This window comes from Brachyhypopomus gauderio, chromosome 1 (genome assembly GCF_052324685.1).
Source record: "Brachyhypopomus gauderio isolate BG-103 chromosome 1, BGAUD_0.2, whole genome shotgun sequence".
In the NCBI taxonomy this organism is placed as follows: domain Eukaryota; kingdom Metazoa; phylum Chordata; class Actinopteri; order Gymnotiformes; family Hypopomidae; genus Brachyhypopomus; species Brachyhypopomus gauderio.
This window is the reverse complement of record NC_135211.1, coordinates 5,348,021-5,369,511: the sequence shown is the minus strand read 5'-3', so window position 1 is coordinate 5,369,511 and position 21,491 is coordinate 5,348,021. Positions and strand designations below refer to the sequence as shown.

The 21,491-nt window shown below is 42.0% G+C and overlaps 1 protein-coding gene and 1 long non-coding RNA gene across 2 annotated transcripts; one reads left to right on the top strand and one right to left on the bottom strand.

Moving 5' to 3' along the window:
• Nucleotides 1-867: 867 nt before the first annotated feature.
• On the bottom strand, nucleotides 868-21,237 carry LOC143525396 (uncharacterized). Its single transcript, XM_077019314.1, has 8 exons — nucleotides 20,939-21,237; nucleotides 20,627-20,851; nucleotides 3,366-3,710; nucleotides 3,039-3,248; nucleotides 1,647-1,786; nucleotides 1,469-1,546; nucleotides 1,309-1,374; nucleotides 868-1,158 (listed from the first exon to the last, which is right to left on the bottom strand). Exons 1-8 carry the CDS (start codon nucleotides 21,189-21,191, stop codon nucleotides 1,057-1,059), a joined length of 1,419 nt encoding a protein of 472 aa, XP_076875429.1. The 5' UTR covers nucleotides 21,192-21,237; the 3' UTR covers nucleotides 868-1,056.
• On the top strand, nucleotides 5,260-6,151 carry LOC143525974 (uncharacterized). Its single transcript, XR_013133790.1, has 4 exons — nucleotides 5,260-5,543; nucleotides 5,786-5,830; nucleotides 5,907-5,987; nucleotides 6,074-6,151. It is a non-coding gene; the product is annotated as an uncharacterized LOC143525974 (long non-coding RNA).
• Nucleotides 21,238-21,491: the final 254 nt, after the last annotated feature.

Sequence of the window (21,491 nt, the reverse complement as noted above, 5' to 3'; positions counted from 1 at the left end):
CCTCTAGTGCCGTCTGGGCCGACTCACTGTGACAATTTGAATGACAGCTAAGCAGTTCTGACATGTAAATGCATTCAACACTGGTTCTGAATTTTTTGAGATTCTCAATGTGTTAACTTTGTAAGTAACAAAGTTACTTACGTTCTGTTGTGGAATGTCTTTGTGTTTTACTTTCTTGGTGGACACCAGTATGGCAGAGTGTTGTTTGTTTGGGTGAATGTCCAAAACATTGTATAATGTCATAGATAATGACACATTTTTGGTTTATTTCCCTTTTCTGTGTAAATTACCACAAGAGCCAAATGTAAAGATTCACAGCTGAGGTAAGAGGGGAGGTGTGGTCTTGTGCCTTCCCTGCCTTCCCCGAGAGATTGGCAGGGTCCGACGAGCAGGACTGGGCTGGTCATGAGAGCCCATCACTGTGTGGGGCAGGAGAACACACCTGGGATTGGACAAGGGGCTGGGCAAGAGGGACGATTCCAGGTACAAAGAAGGTAACTTAGACAAGGAGGGGCAGAGATACAATGAGAGACACAGGAAAACTAAGGGTTACAGGGGACAGCGTTAGAAATCGAGACAAGGGGGGGCGAAGACCCAACAGGTGTCCAAGAAGGGAGAAAGGGCAGGGGTCCACTAGATGTTCAGGGGACTGAGAGCTTGGTGCGCACTCTGGTGTGTCCAGAAGTTTGGGGACATCTGGGGTAATGTGTCCAGAAACATGGGGGTATCAGGACGTGGTGTGTCCTGATACACCAGGGCTTCAGAGTGTACATGTGTGTATGTGATATGAGAAAGCATGAGCATTCTAAGTGTTTCAAAGTCTTTAATTGTTTTTACTCTTATAAGAAGCATTTACTAATAATACATTAAACAATCATGTATACATTCTGAAAAACTATTTACTCATAACCAATTAAGATATTAATTTTTAATATGTAAACTTTCCCGTACAACACTTGACTCCAGTTTACTAATCATGTCAGTGTCCACATGTGTTCTGGGCTATGATGAGTCTTCTTGTATGTGTTGCTATGGTGAGTCTTCTTAGATGTGTTGCTATGGTGAGTGTCTCTGTAAATTCTCATAATCTCGTGCTGTAGCTCCTGAAGCTCCTCTCAGCAGGGATTTATGAAGGTGACGGTTTGAAGCATTAACACCCTGAACAGAGCCAGCATAGAAAAATACACACACACTAGCATATTAGACACACATTAGGATATTACACACACACACACACACACACACACACACACACACACACACACACACACACACACACACACACACACACACAAACTGGAAACTTACTCTCAGGGTGTTATAATCAGAGGTCCTGGTTGCAGGATTCAAGGATGCGTATGTACCTGTAACAGGCTGAATAATAAATAAATAAACGTAGTCAATAAACTAAGCGCTCATACACACACACACACGCACACACCAACACACACACAGAAATTATAGTTACAGTGAGAGTGTTGTAATCTGAAGACATGTTTGAAGGGTTGAGGTCTGTGTACGTGTCATCTGTAGAGTTTGGAGGGATCTGAGAGAAGAGGAGGACACAGTTTCATTCACTTCATTTGAATACTGAAAGATCAACAGGAGCAGATTGATGATCAGAGAGTGAGATCTTCTCTCAGTACCTGAATATCTGTGTGTGTGTCTGCTCTTCTCTTCCTCCTGATCACACACCATATCCACAGAACTCCTGTGATGAGAATTACACCCAGACAGACTGCCACGCCCACTGTGATGTGCTTTAACGCTATTCCCCCCTCTGGACCTGTAGAAATGAACCAGGACACACATAATCAACAGAAAATTGATAAAAACTAGAATTCTCAAAATAGTTAATTAATTAGACATTGCTCTGAATAACGTAACAATCGTGACTCAGAAGGCAGATAAGGATCCATATGCAGATTAAATATATAACATATTTTAATAAATGCAAAAACACAGCAAACAGAGGTCCCAAAGGGACAACCCCGAAACAAAGGGGCAAGGCAAGTGAGTAAAAAATCCAGGCAGGGAGTCAACAACCAGAAGAGACTAGGGGGGTATTCCACAAAGCGGGTTAAGCAAAAAAACCGGGTAAGTTAACTCAGAATACACGGAAACTCGAGGTTTTCCGTTCCAGAAACCGAGCTTAGAGAAAACCTGAGTCAGTTACTATAGCAACTTATGCTCTGAAGCAAACCTGCTTGCTGGCAGGTTAACTTGGACCTAAACATGAATTACAAACACGTCATCATGACGTGTCCTTTCCTCGAGGATCATGTGGATATTAAAGCTCAGTTTATTCGCCGAGCTCTTCGTCGGAAAGCTCAGTTTATTCGCCAAGCTCTTCGTCGGGAACGCCTTATAAATTCTCGAATTGACATAGGCCTACTATCATTTTCAGATTCTTTTTTAATGAACGTTATATGAACGTTTTTCAGCACAATCCATTACTTACATCAATAACATTATTAAGCGTCACATTTCAAATATTACACATCGCGGATCAGCCCTCAATTCTCTCCAGATTTTTATACATCGCTCTTCGTTTTTTTGCTGGTGGAATTTTTTTTTATAGTGTAGGAGATGCGGAACCTGTCAGCAAAGCTACTGTATGTCGGTCTGTCCAAAAAGTATGTCTGGCATTAAAATGACTAGTGCCCAGTTTTGTGGTGTTTCCTGGGCATAAGCCAGTTATGGACATCAAAGAGGAATTCCACAGCATTGTTGGTTTGTCTTTAATTCACACGGACAATAAAGAAATTAAGCAAAGGAGAAGCAATATATAACGAACTTCATTCCATTTACATTTTAAGGATTTCCTAGAGTGATTGGCTGCATTGATGGAACCTACATACATGGGTGTGGTAGTGGGGGGAAAGTGGACCTGGCTACCCAGTGCCCGAGTAGGGAGAGGGGCCCATTTTGCCCCTCAGTTTTAAAAATATTTTTTTATATTGACAACATATTTTCAAGGGATTACTGACATTTTCATGAAGTTTTATATCATGCAGAACAACAGAGAACTGTGTTACCTCCTAAAGCACATGAATACTGGAGAACATCCCCACTGTCTGCTGACTCCAGGTAGAGTTTGTTGTGTTTGGTGGGGTTGTAGGTTACATGCTGTCCGTTCTTGTACCAGATGTAGGTGGGGTTGTAGGGCAGAGTGCAGGTGGTGCTGCAGCTCAGTGTTACTGTCTGTCCCTCTGATACTGGGGTGGAACTCTGTATAATAAATAGATCTGTATAATAATAATAATAATAAACATTTATTGTTATTACTATTTTTGTTATTACAAATTATTAATGGTTAAATGTAACTCAAAAAGACAATAACTAAACTGTTGTTGTGCAGTTACCTGTAACATTTAGAATTACTCCAGGTTTACCAGTGAATTTCGATCCTCTAGTATTAGTGCTGAATCTAAAGCGATATTCTCCAGAATCACTCTTCCTCAGATCTCTGATTCTCAGAGTGCAATTTTTCGCTTTATCTCCAACAAACTCCACTCGACCAGCAAACTGTTCTTCCAGACTCAGGTCCTGTGGATCCTCTTTAGGACGAACATAAAACCAGAATGTGTGATTAACTTTCTCATCACTGGGATGTGAGTAAGTGCAGGGAAACTCCACTGATGATCCCTCCACAACACACACTCTTCTGTCTGTGTAGCTCACATTCCAGCATGGCTCATCAGAAACACCTGAAACAGTAAGAAGTCATTAAATGAAGTGTGGGAAACCCAGGGAGAGAGTCAGGGGACTGCAGTACTTATAGATGGCTACTTGTAGAGCAATCATAATGCAGCCCTTTCTCTCTGTGACCTGACAGTTCAGACATCAGCCTCAATACTATACAGTTGTACTATTTCAGCCCTGTTGGGATGCAGTCTAGTTAGTCAGGAGACAGAGAGGTGAGGACTCCAGTCAATATCTGATCTGAATATAGTATATATAAAATAGGATGGGGTACATGTAACTTTGTTATCAAAGCCGTCTTGACAGGTTTATTGCCCCCCAATAAAACTTTATGACCCCAATAAATTTTTATGGCCCCTCCCCCTTATCGTGTTCTGTACATAGTGGGGATGAGATCTAATAGTAATTGTTTTTTTATCAGGAGTCCCTAAATGCTCCTCTTTGAAGTAGTGTGTGTGTGTGTGTGTGTGTGTGTGTGTGTGTGTGTGTGTGTGTGTGTGTGTGTGTGTGTGTGTGTGAGGGCACGTGTCTATGTGTGTGTGTGAGGGCCTGTGTGGGATGCCGGAGCGTCTGAGTGGGGCAGCGTGGCAAGGAGGGTGTTGTGAATGGGGAGATCACCGTCTCCATTGTGCTTTAAACTATGTTTGTGTGTGATAGGTAAGAGCGTGGATAGCCCCCCCTAAACAATTGACTCCCACCAATCTAATGTATTAGGGATCATCCTGTGTCTGTAACCAGATAGTGATCCTGTCTTTGATGCGTGTGTGTGTGTCCAGGTGTGTGTGTGAATGAGGGCGCGTGCCTAGGTATGTGAGGGCACGTGCCTATGTGTGTGTGTGTGTGTGTGTGTGTGTGTGTGTGAGAGCATGTGCCTAGGTGTGTGTGCTATCCAAAATCATATGGTCTTTTGAAGTATGAGCTGTGTGTCCCAAACCAGAGTGTCTCTAATTTAAATTAGTTGATTTTTATCAGAAACATATGGCTGTAGAGAGTCGTTTGATCAGGACCATCGTGAGACCCCTTTATCTAAAATTAGTTTAGATGGTCTGAGCCATCTAACGCAATTACCATTTCAATCACCTGTCTGCACCGACTTCACACAGATAGTGTCTTCCATGGAAAATATTTTAGAGAAATAAAAAGTTTAATTACCTTAAAATATTTACAGCCTAAAACGTCCTGTGGTTCATAGCTGATATGGGTGTAGAGAGCCGTTTGATCAGGACCTTAGTGAGACCCCTTTAATCTAATTAGTTTAGATGGTCTGAGTCATCTTAACGCAATTACCGTTGCAATCACCTGTCTGCATCAACTTCACACAGATAGTGTCTTCCATGGAAAATAAATATATTTTAGATAAGTAAAAAGTTTAATTGTCTTAAAATATTTACAACCTAGAAAAGTCTCGTGGATCGGCCGTTATCTTAATCAACTGAGTTCATGCAGATACTCGTTTAATTCATGGGGGAGTGGCTTCTCGCGAACAAAGCAGATTTTTTTACGTGGGATTTCCCCCGTAAAACCTGCGTGGCTTTTCTGTATAAATTCGTTACTAAAAAGCAAAGAGAAGTGTATCTTTTTTTCTGCGTTGCCGAGAACGAAAAAGCGCAAGAAAACTATGGCATCTAACAGCGTTAACGGTAAGAAAGATTTTCACTATTTACTTTTATTTTCATTGTAGATGGTCTGATTAATCTTTTTTTAAATTTGCAAACAACATTTTATTTATCAATAACCAACCTCTTCCTAAATGCTATGTTTCTCACTGTTGTAATATATTGTTGCAGGGGGCGATGATCGTATGGTGTCAGAAGTTGCTCGCGATGCAGCGGGTGAAAGTAAGTATTTTATTTAGCATTTACTTTTTAAACGTTTACTTTAAAAAAAGATTTTAAACGTTTACTTTTTAAAAAGATTTTAGAAGTTCTTTTCAACTTTTCAACTGTTCGTGAAGGGGGTAGTGGGGGGGTGTGGCGTGTGTATCGCCCCAGAATGCAATGCGGGGGGCTGGGTGATAGGCGGGGTTTTGGGGGGTGCCTTAGTGTGATTTAAACTCGACGCGCGTTTCTCTTCAAAACAGCTCTATGCAATTGCCCGTGTTCCTGCGGACCGCTTTCAAGACGTCGTAAGTTAATTTACACATCGCAAAAAATGTACTTAGTTTTTTCGATTACTGAGAGCATTTTGTATTTTATTTACAGCTATAGTGTTTGGAGAATCTAGCGTGGTGAGGCCGGTGGCAATAGTGACGCCCAGAATTCGTTTAACCCTGCAAGTACCTAGTAAGTAAAGAGAAAATAATTATTTTTAATTATCAGTGATTTGTGTTGTTAACTGTAATGAACATTTTACATATTTTCTTCATTAGATACGCCTGTTGAAGAAGAACCATCCGACGAGGGTAATATTTCGGATATTAATATCGATCCCGAGCAGGAGGGTTACGGGGCTCCGGATAATATCGAGGAATACGACGCAGGGTACACGCCTCCCGGTAAGATTAAAAAAAAAAACAAAAAACTAATTTTATTTTACCTTTTACGCGGAATAATCGAAACTCATTTCTTTTATGTTTTGTTTTCGGCATCGGACTCCGAAGACGGATATACTGACGAAGAAACCGAGTCACCCTACGTGATTCTTTTGGGGAGTGTAGAGGAGTACCCTACCGAACTTTTTATTCAATTCATGCAAGCCAAGGACGCAGTGGTTTTCGCTTTGGAGGACCTGGGTTTTAGTGAACGGAACGGACCATCTGAAGCGTTATCGGGGGAGCTACACCGCAGTTTGTTCGCAACTATACGCCTTGTTCAGGAGTTTTGGCGCATCATTGATCACATTCACACGCGGTAGGCTCGAGCTTATTACCTCTTGTGTGTGTTTTTTCTGAGTTTTTTTTATTTTAATCTTATCCTTGTTAGCAACATGTCTGAAGAATCCAACTATGTAAATACCGATTTAATCAATGTTGTAAATGAATTACCGAATGTAATACTGCCTGCTACAAACCACCGGGGTTTTGATGAGCCGCGTAGCGTGCCTGATGAGTTGGATCTAATCAACCAGAGTTTGCTCAGTTTACAGAATAGTGTTGTAAATGCACCGTTTGATGTCTTTGACGAAATAAATCAGAATTTGATGACGATGGATGTTGAGAATAATATTGTTTCTAGTTGTGATTTTTCTTTGGGTCAAAGTTTAAATATTGACGCTGGTGAGGGTTGTTCTAATTGGACAGCAACCAGGTCTTTGCATGGTACACTAAATGAGCCCGCTAGCTGCACTGAAATATTGTCGGATACACCCGTAGCTATTAGCCCCAGTTATAATGAGGCAGATTCCTTCGTCGAGGAGCTGTCAGATATTTTAAATGATATTGACGGGGTACCGGCTGATATCTCCAGCGATAACAGCTTGTTTGACCAAATTGAGCGCATGTTTGACAGTATTGAGGAGGCCGAGTTGATTAGCAACGAGCCTAACGCTCAGCAGAGTGGGTGTGGCTCTAGTTCAGCAGATTCTGACACCCGTATGGTGAAGAGACCGCGTTTTAATAACACCGAGCTTTGTTATTGTTATGACGCGCACAAACGACAGACGGGTTCTGTGGAGGGTAGTAGCTTGTGTAGCAGAGCGTTTTACTGCCGTAACTGTAACAAGGTGTTTGACATACCATTATCAGGCCGCATGAAACATAAGTGTGCGGAGCCGCGTTGTAAGCTCTGTGGCGAGACAATTGATTCGTCACATGATCACCAGTGCTTCATTCAACCACTGCCTGTGAAAGAGCCTTGTGAAAAGCTCATCTTTTATGATTTCGAATGCCGCCAAGAAACGGGTAAACATGTCGCTAACTTCATCTGCTGTATGGATTTTAAAGGAGATACGTGGACTGCTGCTGGAGAGGATTGTGTGAAGCATTTCTTCACTAGGTTTAGAAATAAGAAATTTTCAGGGTACACGTTCGTAGCTCATAATGCTAAAGGGTACGACTCGTATTTGTTGCTCAACTATCTCGTCAAGCAGGGGGTTACTCCCACCATCATTGCGCAGGGCAGCAAGGTGATGTGCTTTACCGATGAAGCATTCAATCAGAGGTTTATTGACAGCCTGTGTTTTCTGCCTATGAGGCTGGCAGCCATGCCGCGTGCGATGGGGTTCGCGACAGAAATCAAAGGGCATTTTCCCCACAGATTTAATATTCCTGAAAATCAAGGGTATGTGGGGCCTTACCCCGCCCCCGAATTCTACGATGTTGACAACATGATGAGGAAAGACAGAGACGAGTTTTACCGCTGGTATGACACTGTAAAAGATGGTGTCTTTGATTTTGCTAAAGAGATAGAATTGTACTGTGTAAACGACGTGAAGATTTTGAGAAATGCATGCATGATCTTCAGACGGGAAATCTTAGAAAACTCAAACGTTGATCCGTTTAGCTGCATCACTATAGCTAGCGTGTGTTTAAAAATTTTCAGAACTCTCTTTTTAGCTAGGAACACCGTAGCCATTCCTCCTTTGGACCTGTATATAAATAGACAGAAGACGTTTTCTACACCCGCTATTCAGTGGCTAGAATTCTTAATGCGTAGCCAGAACATTCACATACAACACGCTCTCAATGGCGGTGAAGTATGGTTCGGCAGATACGCGGTAGATGGTTATTATGAGGCGGGAGATGGGTCAGGAAATGTATTTGAATTCTTAGGATGTTTTTATCACGGATGTTCAAAGTGTTTCGCGCCACACGCCCAACATCCCTTATACAAAGACATGTCTTACGGGGAGGTGAGAGAGAGAACACAGGACAGAATCCAATACCTGAAACACACCCATAAGGTACAGGTGACTGTATTGTGGGAGCATGAGTGGTTGGAAATGAGAAAATCTGATGATGTTGTGAAATGCTTTCTGAAATCATTCGACATGCCAGAACGGCTGAACCCACGTGATGCGCTGTTTGGTGGGAGGACGAACGCACTCCACCTCCACTATGTGGCACAGCCGGGCGAGAAGATCGAGTATTACGATTTCACCTCACTTTATCCGTTTGTGAATAAGACAAAAACATATCCCGTGGGGCACCCAACGATCATTTTTAAAGACTTTGAACCGTTGGAGAATTACTTTGGCATTTTCAGAATCAAAGTGCTTCCCCCTAGAGGGCTGTGGATGCCTGTCCTGCCATTCCGTGTGGGGGGGGAAGTTGTTGTTTCCTCTCTGTAGAGAATGCGCGATCGCAGGGATGTCAAATTGCCAGCACAGTGATGCTGAACGGGCTCTAACCGGTACGTGGTCGAGCATAGAAGTTTTGAAAGCTCTGGAGCTGGGGTATACAGTTATCAGAATTTTTGAAGTGTGGCACTTCCCAGCAAGCTCTTCAGAACTCTTTTCGGGGTACATCAAGATGTTTTTAAAAACAAAACAGGAGAGCTCAGGCTACCCGGCATGGGTCAAGAACGGTGATGACGAACGCGAGTACATACGTCTGTACAGCCAGCGTGAAGGCATCGTGTTGCAGCCTGAAAATATTACCCAAAACCCTGCTAAGAGATCTGTGGCGAAGCTGGCTCTGAATTCTCTTTGGGGTAAGCTATGCCAGAGAGCTGACAGATTAAACACTACCCTTGTTTCAGAGCCTGAAGCATTTTTACAGTTCATGTTCTCTGAAATGTATAATGTCAGCAACTTCACATTTGTGACAGACGATGTGGCGATGGTTCAGTGGCGATATGCCGATCAGAGATGTTTGGATCCTGGTAATTCAAATGTTTTTATAGGTCTTTTTACCACTGCCTATGCCCGGTTGGAGCTCTATAATGTAATGGAGAAGCTTCAGAGGCGCGTGCTGCAGAGGTGGGGACTCGAGTCACATGACTTGGACTCGAGTCAGACTCGAGTCATTAATATTAAGACTTTTGACTTGACTTGAGAAAATATTCAGAGACTTAGACTTGACTTGGACTTTTACACCAATAACTTGGGACTTGAATTGGACTTGAACCTGTTTACTTGCAAAGACTTGATTTTTTTTACCCCAAATCTAAATTTTAAAGCGCATATTAATATTTATAAAGTACGCCCCATTAATTTCATTTCCGTCCTTTTGACGCAGACCGGTCCTCTGCTTTTCCACACTCTGTACGTGTGTGTGTGTGTGTGTGTGTGTGTGTGTGTGTGTGTGTGTGTGTGTGTGTGTGTGCATGAGCTGCAGCACAACCAATCAAATGGGGGGGTCAGCGAACGTGAATTGTTACCGGGCGGGGTGTAAAATGGACACAAATTAAGTATTATATCGCGATCGATCGATCGCCAGTGGTTGGTGCCAGAGCGAACTAGTAACTCATTGAATCATAGATATGGATCAGAGGTAAATAAACTAGATTTTTTTTTCGGCGTGAGATATCGGAAGTGTGGCGTGTGAGCGTGTGAAGACAGTCAAATGCGTGTGTCTCACGCTCAATGCGTGAGAGTTGGCAAACCTGGGTTCTGTATCTGAACTCGGGGAAGAGAGCCTCTCTCTGTCACCATCATATCCAGTTCTATCTCAGCATGGATTGTGTATTTGAAGACATCTACGTCGAGAAAAAAATATATTGACAAAAGTAGAATGAGTTTTCAGCTATGGGGACATCATTCTACGGCCTCATCGTGCACAAATGACATAGCCTACAGACTTTTGGCCAGTTTGGTCTTTTGCAAATGCAATGCAGAATAGTTTACTGAAATGTCTAAAGTTGCAGATTCCTGTTAATTGTTCAGTTCTTATATTTGTTTGTCTTGTGTCACTCACACATGGAGACACATGTTCTCCAAGAAACCAGATAAGAGAAGAGAGGGAAAAATGCTGTTATGGTTCTTTGTATTGTACTGTGAAAATATCAGCACTTTTTATTTGAAGATGGAGTTCTACTTATGACTTTTTCACAGAATATTTATTTCTGGAAAACTGTAGTTTAAAGTATGAATATTTTTGCAGCTAATTTTAACAAATTGAACTGTGCAATAAAGAGGTGTAATAAAATTTTTTTTTTATACTTCGTGTTTTCAGTTGCACATGTTTTATCAAGATTTGAGGAGAATACAGATTTTAAAAAGAACACATGTCTATTATTTACATTTAAAATATACCTGCAACATTGGTTAAAAAAAAAAAAGACTCGAAAGGACTTGAAATTCCAAGTTTCAGACTTGGGACTTGACTGTTGCCTGTCTTGACTCGAGACTTGACTTGACTGTCTTTGCTTGAGACTTGACTCGAGACTTGACTTGAGTTGACTGTCTTTGCTTGAGACTTGACTCGGGACTTGAGGATAAAGACTTGGACTTACTTGAGACTTGCAAAACACTGACTTGGTCCCACCTCTGGCGTGCTGTACACAGACACTGACTCTATCGTTTTTGTCTCTCGCGATGGTGACTGTAAACCTATGCTCGGAGATTTCTTAGGCGATCTTACTAGCGAGTTGGCAGATGGTGATCATATTGTGGAGTTTGTGAGCGGCGGTCCAAAGACCTACGGGTACCGCACGGCTCAAGGCCAGACGGTGTTGAAAGTTAAGGGGATCACATTAAATTACAACACCAGTAAAATAGTTAACCTGAAATCTCTTACGGATCTGGTTGATACGCATGTTAAAGATCCGAGTCAATCAAAAGAGCTCATGACATCACGAAACCAGATATGGCGAGATAAAAACGGTTTTCACTTAAGAAATAAACCATTATTGAAAAGATTCAGAGTCGTGTATGATAAGCGCGTGCTTCTGTCTGATTTCTCCACTGTGCCTTATGGTTTTTGACATCTCTAGCGGTCCTCAGTGTGTGGTAGGCGTGTTTAACTATTTAAGGCAGGTGGTAGGGAGAAACCCCGGTGTGTTTAATATATTTTTATTTTTTATTTTAATTATTTTTAATTGTTATTGTTTTGTTCTCTTTTCTGTACCTTATTGTGTATATCTGTAAATATGAATCACTGTGATGGTTTTGATGTTAGGTTACAACATCCTTTTTCATGCATTGTAAGTGGGCCTAGCAATAGCGGGAAATCTTTTTTTATTAAAACATTGTTAGATAATTGTGCTGTGACATGTACACATGTTCCTGATAACATTGTTTGGTGTTACAGTTGCTGGCAGCCGCTGTATGATGATTTGCTGAAAAAATTAAATATTAATTTCATCGAAGGTATTCCAGCATCTCTGTGTGACGATGCGCTATTCCCTGTTGAGAAGATTAACTGGTTAATTATTGATGATCTGATGGAAACGGCGTCGAAAACTCCTGAGATTCAGAGGGCGTTTACAAAGTATATTCATCACAGGAATTTAAGTGTACTTTATCTGGTGCAAAATTTGTTTTATCAAGGAAAGGCGACAAGAACTATTAGTTTAAACACTAATTATATGGTTCTTTTTAAAAATCTGAGGGATAAACTCCAAATTAGTATACTGGCGCGACAGATGTACCCGAATAACACCAAATATTTTATGGAATGTTTTCTTGACGCCACGTGCCGACCATACGGGTATTTATTTATCGATCTCAAAGCGCCAACCCCAGAAGAGCTACGTCTCAGATCCGGTTTGTTCTCCTGGGAGAACCCCGCCGTTTATATCGCTAAGAAAAAAAACATCTAAGATCTAAATCATGTCTGCTAGATTAAGGAAGCAACTCCCTGCGCTAAAAACCCTTTATCACGCGACGCAGAAGCAGAGACGCGATATTCTTCACTCGGCATCCGACGAGCTCATTTTATGCCTATGCGAAATAGCTTTCAATCTCTTGAAGGGGAAGATTCCTCTAACATCTCAACAGTATAGAAAATTTAAAACCAAGAAAAAGATTATTAAACTATTTGCTAATAAAAAAGGATCAATTATCAACAAGCGCCGGGCCGTTAACCAGACTGGGGGTTTTCTTCTGCCGCTATTAAGCGTCGCCATTCCGTTCATAAGTAGTTTACTGACATCCCAAGGTTAAATAATGGAGACCGCGGAAAAAATGTATCTGGTATCTTCGCAGCAGATTGAGAAAATTAAAAATGCATCCTCAGGAAAAGAAGGTATCAAGCAGGCGGTTGAAAATGAGATTGATGTTGCTATTCGCCGTATTCTAACGAGAACAGATCTTGACGGGTATGAAAAAGCGAAATTATATGCCTCCACGCTTCAAAGATATCTAAATATCGCTAAGCAAAACGATTCAGAGACCTTACGTCTAACATTGATCAAACCTCAGGAGACGAGCGGTGCTGATGTGCATACCGTCGCCGCCCCAGTTAGCGAGGATCGTGGCGGTGAGGGTTTGGTAGCAGAGATTATTAATAACGTGTCCGGCAGGAATAAACAAAAGGCTGCATACGTTATGGATAAATTTTCAAAGTCAGCGGGTCTCACTGCATGGAATGAAAATGGCGAGTTTATTTTCAAGGGCAATACCGTTGAGGGTTCGCATATGCTAGACCTGATAAAGAATTTAACCTCTTCACATAGCGTTGCGGATGAAAAGAGACCTCTAGGATGGGGCGAGTTTCTACAAGCCGCAGCGATCTTAAATCTCCCTGTTTCAGCCATCCCTAATGTTGAAGTGCGGCGTAAAATTTCTATATTAAAGACTAAAAATAGACGTGGTACACCAGCATTTACAATCACCACTCCTCCGCCTAAGCGCCCGACAACGTCTGAGATTTTTAAACCGCCATCTTTAGACAGTTCATCGTGGCTTTCTTATTAATTCATGTAAAGAATGACTCTAATGTTTTATTATGCTTTTTATTCTAATAAAATTCATTTATTACATAATCAGTTGAGTATTTTTTTATAATTGGTACACATATTACGTGAGTTAACACCTTGTATGCATGCGGTTGTACATGTCTTTTTGTTTAATCGGGGGTAAATTTTTTTCACATAAGAGACAACCATGGCATCATTTCTTTTCAAATCATCATTATACATAGATACAATTTCAGTAAACGATTTTCCTTTAGCTCTGTTAAGTAAGAAAAACACGCAGTGTTGCCCACAACACATAGAATCATCACTCTGAACCTGCACAGAGGCATATTTGACCTCATCGCAGTTTTTATGCAGAAAACTGTTAATGCTGCGAGGGAAAAGCGGGTAGCTTGGAGAGTTACCGTATGAATCAAAAAATTCTCCAGAATGATCCTCATTCAGGTAAATGGCTAGCCAATGCTCGCCAGGCATATGACTCGGGTGTGTGTTGACTATCATTAAACATGGGAAATTAAGTTTATAGGTCGGTAATTGATCAGCGGGTACAACACCGTAAAAACTTCTGCTCACGCCGCGACAGCTTCTCATGAGAAGCGTTAGTTGATTTGTATTCATCACTGATAATCAATTAGCACATTCCTACGGTTATTAATTTCAATAACGGCGTCGAATGCAGCGTAAACTATCAGCGTCACGGTACGGGGCAGCGGCTGACGGAACCTAAGTTCCAGACGTAAATTTCCAGATTTTATCAATGACAGATGAGATCCACAGTTCTCATCAGGAGCCAGATTAAATGCGAATAGTGTATACCCGTTGGCATATTCTTGTCTATTTATAGCCAAAGCCTGATCTTTCAAATGCTTGCCAGAAGCCTGTACAAGCGAGTGATATTCTCGGGCAATATTACCGTTAAGGAAATTCGGCTGGAAAGGTTTTGATGGGATTTGTACACCATCGATATACAGAGCAGCAAACTCTGTGTCATAATGTTTAAAATTAAATGGGTTTTTCACATAACTCCCGCTAAAGGCGTCATTGTCACACATAGCAAAAAATATACTTTTAGGTAAAGGACCTAGGAACAGATTTTCTTGGGCACATACACGGCTTCCTACAGGTAGGCTAAATGACTTCATACATACACGCTCTATAGGGAATTTTGCGGTGGTGTTTAAAAGAGCACGTGCGTGTCCCAGTTTTACAGCGGGTGAAACGGCCACTTTCTTCACAAAAAGAGATGCTGATAAAAGTTTTATGGTATAATTCATATTCCCTTCTCTCATGAGACAGAATTCATCTTTACTACGAATCATTTTAACCCGGATATCCACCCCATTCAGTAAAAGCTTCTCCTGGAAGAAAATATCTGAATGTATGGGCCCTATCATATCGAATGTATTGCTACGAGCGCTAAACTCAGCTCTTTCTTTAAGTCCCTCATTACGACCGCTCGGTGCTGAAACATCTAATTGTCCACGTGTGTCTTTTGCAAACAAGCCGGCTGTGAACTGTGTACGTAGAGCTCCCATACCGTAATTCAACAGACACTCAAACATTGCTCTGTATGGATATGTGTTGCTAGACTGTGTTATTAGTCTATCGCCGAGCATAACGTCCACTTGCGAAAATAAGGATGCCACTGGGTAGTTAACGCAGCCTACCTCAGCGCCCGGATCAATATCTGAGCTGTCATCGTTAGTGATCTTGCATCTCAAATAAATGTATGAATTATTTAGATCAATGTAATCAGAGCCATTCCCGGCGATAAAAAATTCTATAGGTGTGGAATCCGTCAACGCTGACAGAGGGGGTATCTCTACAATGGTGTATTTTTCAATGCTTGTTTGTGTGTACGGTAGCGCGAAAATATCTAGCTCACTCTTCACACACTCGGCTGAAAGACCATGTAAAAACGCCATATTTTAAAATATATCACCCCTCTTTCTCTTCTTCTGTCCCGATGATGATGATGATGATGAGCAGCGGTTCTTACTCCTGCGCCTACATGAATTAGTACTGGCATTCGGTTTAGAAGCCGCGCGTTTTTTAATCTGGGGGGCGTGTCGTCGTCCAGGAGGTCTTTTCCTCTTCGAAAGAGATGCGAGTCCTGACCCCTCCTGACTAGGGGGGCGTGTCTGATAGTTCATGACGTTAGAAACTACATCACCCACAATGCCTTTCGCCGCAGTTTTAAGGTGTGGTTTTGCAATATCGAATCCGCGTTTAATAATGGGTAGTGCTCTTCTGAATAATCCTCTAAGCACGCCCCCTAGCCCTTTCCCGTACATGACTGGACTTCCGCTAAAGCCTGGCAGGCCACTACCTGCCTGCTGAGCATAATAATCGATATAGCTTTGCGCGTCAGCGTAGTCGTTATCGTACATTCTCACAGACCAAAAGAATGTTTAACAGGTCTAAAATGAAGTTTAACTACAAACTTCCCGTATCTGAACGGTATATGAACGTTTTGATCGTTTTTAACTTCAACAATTATGTCACTTATCAGATGTTTGCTGACAGCTACGTAGTGTGGCCTGTCAAACGTGAATGTGACGATCTCGTTATTATCCCCTGTTATATGTACCATCCTCAGAAGAGGCACGAAGCTATCGCCCACTCTCTGGTATTGCACCACGTCTGAATACACAAATAGACTGTACAGCCCTGCACGAATATCTGCAGGAAATGGAGCTTCAGGTTTTTGAAAAGATAACGCGACGTCGTCACGCATACCTAACATTCGGGCCAGCTTACCCGCAGTATTAATAAAATATGGCTTCTCAGTAGCCATAGTTATTTTCCCCCTCATCGAGCTACATTTTAAAACCACTGCTATGTCGTGTTTCTTCATAGCTCTGTTCATTTCGTGGATGAGTGTTTCTATTTTACCATAATATCCTGAAGGGATTTGACACTTGAAATAAGCGCTGTCAGACGCGACATCTTGCGATCTTAATTCCACATTAAACGTGTTTTCATGCTCCCCCAACGAAGCCCAGGTGTGCGGGTACTGCACCTCAACCATTGCTACCTCCCACGCGCCCGAAAGTTCCAACGGCATAGCGAACTTCGTCGTGTAACGTGAAATCATATTATCCGGATAAACGCTAGCAGACGCGTTACTCGGGAGAGTGACATAAAATCCTTGCTCGAGCATGTTTGATTAAAAATGAGCCCGATGCACGCGTATAACGGTCTTTATCGCCGTGTGATATCCAACACGTCCTTAGCAGGAACCCAAGAATTAAATTTATCAGGCCAACCGACCCATTTGATAAGACAGTATTTAATCCCCTTACGTCTGCGCGTTTGTAATATTCGCTCTACTTTAAAAGCCTTATCCTTATTAAAAATAATCTTCTGTATCTCCTGCTCGTAAAATACCCCTTCCAAAATTTCTCCGTCATAATCCTTTAACCTATATACATGGGGGTCTCTAGGTAATCTCTCGTAAATAGTGAATATCTCGTCTGTATATGTTTGTTCATACCCTTTTTCAAACGGATGTTTAACTCGCGAAATTCTAACGGTGTCACCCACGTTAAAAGCGAAAGCACGTCTTTTTTTACCTTTAGGAAAACAATACAGCGTTTTAAACACACTGAATGCGTTGGTTTCGTTCACGTCGGATGGTTTCATCTTAATACTCGAATGATAAGTATTATTATAGGAATGAACCAGATCCTGAATAACGTCGATGTATTTTCGCGTGTTAAAACTTGTGAAATATCTCCACATACGCGTTTTCAGTGTACGGTTAAACCGCTCACACACGCTGGCTTTCACCCCAGTACCGGTTGCAAAGTGCGTAATTTTAAACTTTGTCATCAGAGCTTCAAAGTTTTTATTAAAAAATTCTTTACCACGGTCAGTTTGAAGCTTTCCCGGTTTTCTTCCTTCGTTTAAAATTGAATTGAATGCCTTGGTTACCTCGACAGCACTCTTATTTTTAATTACGCGAACCCACGCATATTTTGATAAGATGTCGATGCATGTTATCATGAATTTCATACCGTTATTATGCTCAGATAAAGCAGCCATATCGACCAGATCGGTCTGCCATTGCGCATCGATATCGAGAACAAACACTCTGTTTGTTTTAAATTTAGTCTTAACCGGCTTATGTAGCGTGTAAGAATCCTGTTCCATTAACCATCTTTTAACTCGCTTACCGTCAAGGCGTTTACCAATTTTAGCAATAACGGATCTTCTCAGATTTTCAACCCCCCCATAAGACCCGGGCAAAGCGGGTTCGTAGTATATTTTTTTAAACACCCGCTCAGTCATGGTGCTTATCTAAATAGACAATGACCACAATGTTGCCAAAATCATTCATTTATTGAAATCACACACGTAGAAAATACACATTTAAAAATCACACACGTAGAAAACACACATTTTTAAAATTCACTCAAATTTCTGGTCGTAATAACATTAGCGATTTTAGGCAGAGAGCTCCAGACATGGTTACCGGAGTTATTCAGAGTCTCGTGAACCCGCCAAAAGTCAGTTACGTCTGCATACAATTCTGCAGTACAGATCGCGTGATTTTTTTCGCGAACGTCTCTCAACGAGTCGGAAATGTTTCTCTCGCCGCTCAGGTCAGCAACAAAAGTTTCCGCAGCTCCACGTAGCTTCTGCGCTGACGGGATCGCTTTCACCCCGCAAAGCTTCAGCGCGCGAGCGATGACTTTTTCGAACCATGGTTTAAAGAGCCGGGTGAATAGCTTTGGCGCGTTGTTTGCCAGGTAGTAGTCCTCTGGATCCTGCAGACATGCATGTTGACGCTGGCTAGGATGGTCTATCGCGCAGCCGTGGCAGGTTTCTTTCAGGTCAGTTGCAATAATCTGACCCAGCAGTTCCCCGGTTACGGCACGAACGATGTTCAGGATCGGAGCGGTGATGCAGCCGTCTGTGCAGTCAGCGACTCCAGAATCATTCAAAGACAGCCACTCGTACGCGTCCACGAGCGCAGCCATTTCAGCATCATCTTTTGGGTCAAAGTCCTGGGATTGCGCCTTAAAAATGTTGAAAGCCATAGCGAAAATAAGCGATGAGAGCGTAGCCTTTAGCAATGCCTTTAGCGACGCTCGGGGTGCCGTTTTTAAAACCCTGCGCGAGGGAGAGTTCGTAGGCGGAGCTGTGGGTGGGTCGGGGCGGAGTAAGCGCTCATTGGTCGTCTTCGGTAGAGGGGCGTGGTATGTTCGCTTCAAACACGTCAGAAAGATTTCTCAGAATATCGCCGAAATTATTAATATTTTCTGCATAACAAAAAAGACTGTGTACTTTGTAGAAAAAACTTTGGAGGTCATACCAATTGCACACCCCGTAATCAACCATTATAGCATCTCCTTCAGAACTCTCAGCCGCATAGCAACGTAAATTCATTTCTACGCCGCAAACCGATGTGGCTTTAATTGTGAATGTCCGTCCTTCACTTACCCAGCAATGCGTCGAATCGCAGTGATTTGGCAAATTATAATTTTCATAAGCATACTCATGTTGAGAACACCATTTTCTAAAAAAATGCCAACTAGCCTGGTCAAAAGTTAACATCTGATCCACATGAGTCCACATCAGATCGTCCTGCGACGTTGCTATGAAAAGCTTCACACAGCGCGTCTCATTATCCACTATTGAGCCAGCCACACGTCCGTCAGACAGAGTCCAGATCACAGTTATCGACGAATCAATTCTTGAGATAAATTCGACAGATTTTCGTGGTGCTCCTGGACAGCATGCCATTTTTAACTCTCTGGTTGTAATAGCGTACACTCTGCATTCTCCGAGTCCCCTTTAAATACGTTTAAAGCGGTTTGGAGGGGGGGTGGTCTACCCGCATGAACTCAGTTGATTAAGATAACGGCCGATCCACGAGACTTTTCTAGGTTGTAAATATTTTAAGACAATTAAACTTTTTACTTATCTAAAATATATTTATTTTCCATGGAAGACACTATCTGTGTGAAGTTGATGCAGACAGGTGATTGCAACGGTAATTGCGTTAAGATGACTCAGACCATCTAAACTAATTTAGATAAAGGGGTCTCACTAAGGTCCTGATCAAACGGCTCTCTACACCCATATCAGCTATGAACCACAGGACGTTTTAGGCTGTAAATATTTTAAGGTAATTAAACTTTTTATTTCTCTAAAATATTTTCCATGGAAGACACTATCTGTGTGAAGTCGGTGCAGACAGGTGATTGAAATGGTAATTGCGTTAGATGGCTCAGACCATCTAAACTAATTTAGATAAAGGGGTCTCACGATGGTCCTGATCAAACGACTCTCTACAGCCATATGTTTCTGATAAAAATCAACTAATTTAAATTAGAGACACTCTGGTTTGGGACACACAGCTCATACTTCAAAAGACCATATGATTTTGGATAGCACACACACCTAGGCACATGCTCTCACACACACACACACACACACACATAGGCACGTGCCCTCACATACCTAGGCACGCGCCCTCACTCACACACACACACCTGGACACACACACCCACGCATCAAAGACAGGATCACTATCTGGTTACAGACACAGGATGATCCCTAATACATTAGATTGGTGGGAGTCAATTGTTTAGGGGGGGCTATCCACGCTCTTACCTATCACACACAAACATAGTTTAAAGCACAATGGAGACGGTGATCTCCCCATTCACAACACCCTCCTTGCCACGCTGCCCCACTCAGACGCTCCGGCATCCCACACAGGCCCTCACACACACACACATAGACACGTGCCCTCACACACACACACACACACACACACACACACACACACACACACACACACACACACACACACACACACTACTTCAAAGAGGAGCATTTAGGGACTCCTGATAAAAAAAACAATTACTATTAGATCTCATCCCCACTATGTACAGAACACGATAAGGGGGAGGGGCCATAAAAATTTATTGGGGTCATAAAGTTTTATTGGGGGGCAATAAACCTGTCAAGACGGCTTTGATAACAAAGTTACATGTACCCCATCCTATTTTATATATATTATAGTGAGACTCAGCATTTGCACTGATGATGGTGAGTGGAGTCATTCCACAGAATTCAATCATGTGTTATATCAAAATGTTATATCAAAAACGTTTTAAGAGCTCTATAAACACCATAATGAACAAATCTGAGGAGAAATTCATACTCACACACTGGAGTGGAGAGTATTTCCTTAATGACAGAGCAGGAGTAACTGCCTTCATCTCCACTGGATAAATAAAAGGCATTGTCGTCATCTGTGTTCTTTTGTGTATATTGTCCATTCTTGTACCAGTAATAATTCGGGTTATTAAAGGTCGGAGTGCAGGAAGTGATGCATTTGAGAGCATTTTGTCCTTGCCATCTGGAGTGAGGGGTCACTCTCACCTGCAGGTCTGAATAGAGTTTAACTTTCACTTTAACCACAGAAGAGATTAACTAAATATAAATGAACAGTAGCTGCAGATCAGAGGCTACAGTACCTGAAACTGTTAGGTTGACCGCTGTTAAACTGTGATATTTCTCTCCTGTTCCTGTAAAGAGCATGAGGTGATATTCTCCTGAGTCTCTCTCTCTCAGGTCTGTTATTCTAACAGTTGAGCTGGCACTCATGATCTCAGTGTAGCTCACACGTCCTGCGTAGTCTGAGTCCAACATTAAATCCTCTGGATGGTCCTCATTCCTCCATTTATCTTTCTGTTTGGGGCTGAACCAGAAGACTGTTGTGGTGTCCATGTTTGAGTAAGAACATTTCAGCTCCACCGTTGACTCCCGCAGAGCACAGATGGTCTGAGGATGGCATGTCACACCTAGAGAAACTGAAAACCCAGAAACAGAAATATATTTTCAAAATATAAAACTGAAATAGAATCATAGGAGCAAAACACCCAGTCAGTCGATCCTTTCATGTTGCTTAAAATAAACTGTTTTGCAGAAGCGCTTGTTTGGCTGTTTGGTGATGTGTAAAATGGTGTTGTGATAGCTTAATTGACAGTGATTTGTGGCATTTATTGACAGCTACTACTGATGGTCAAA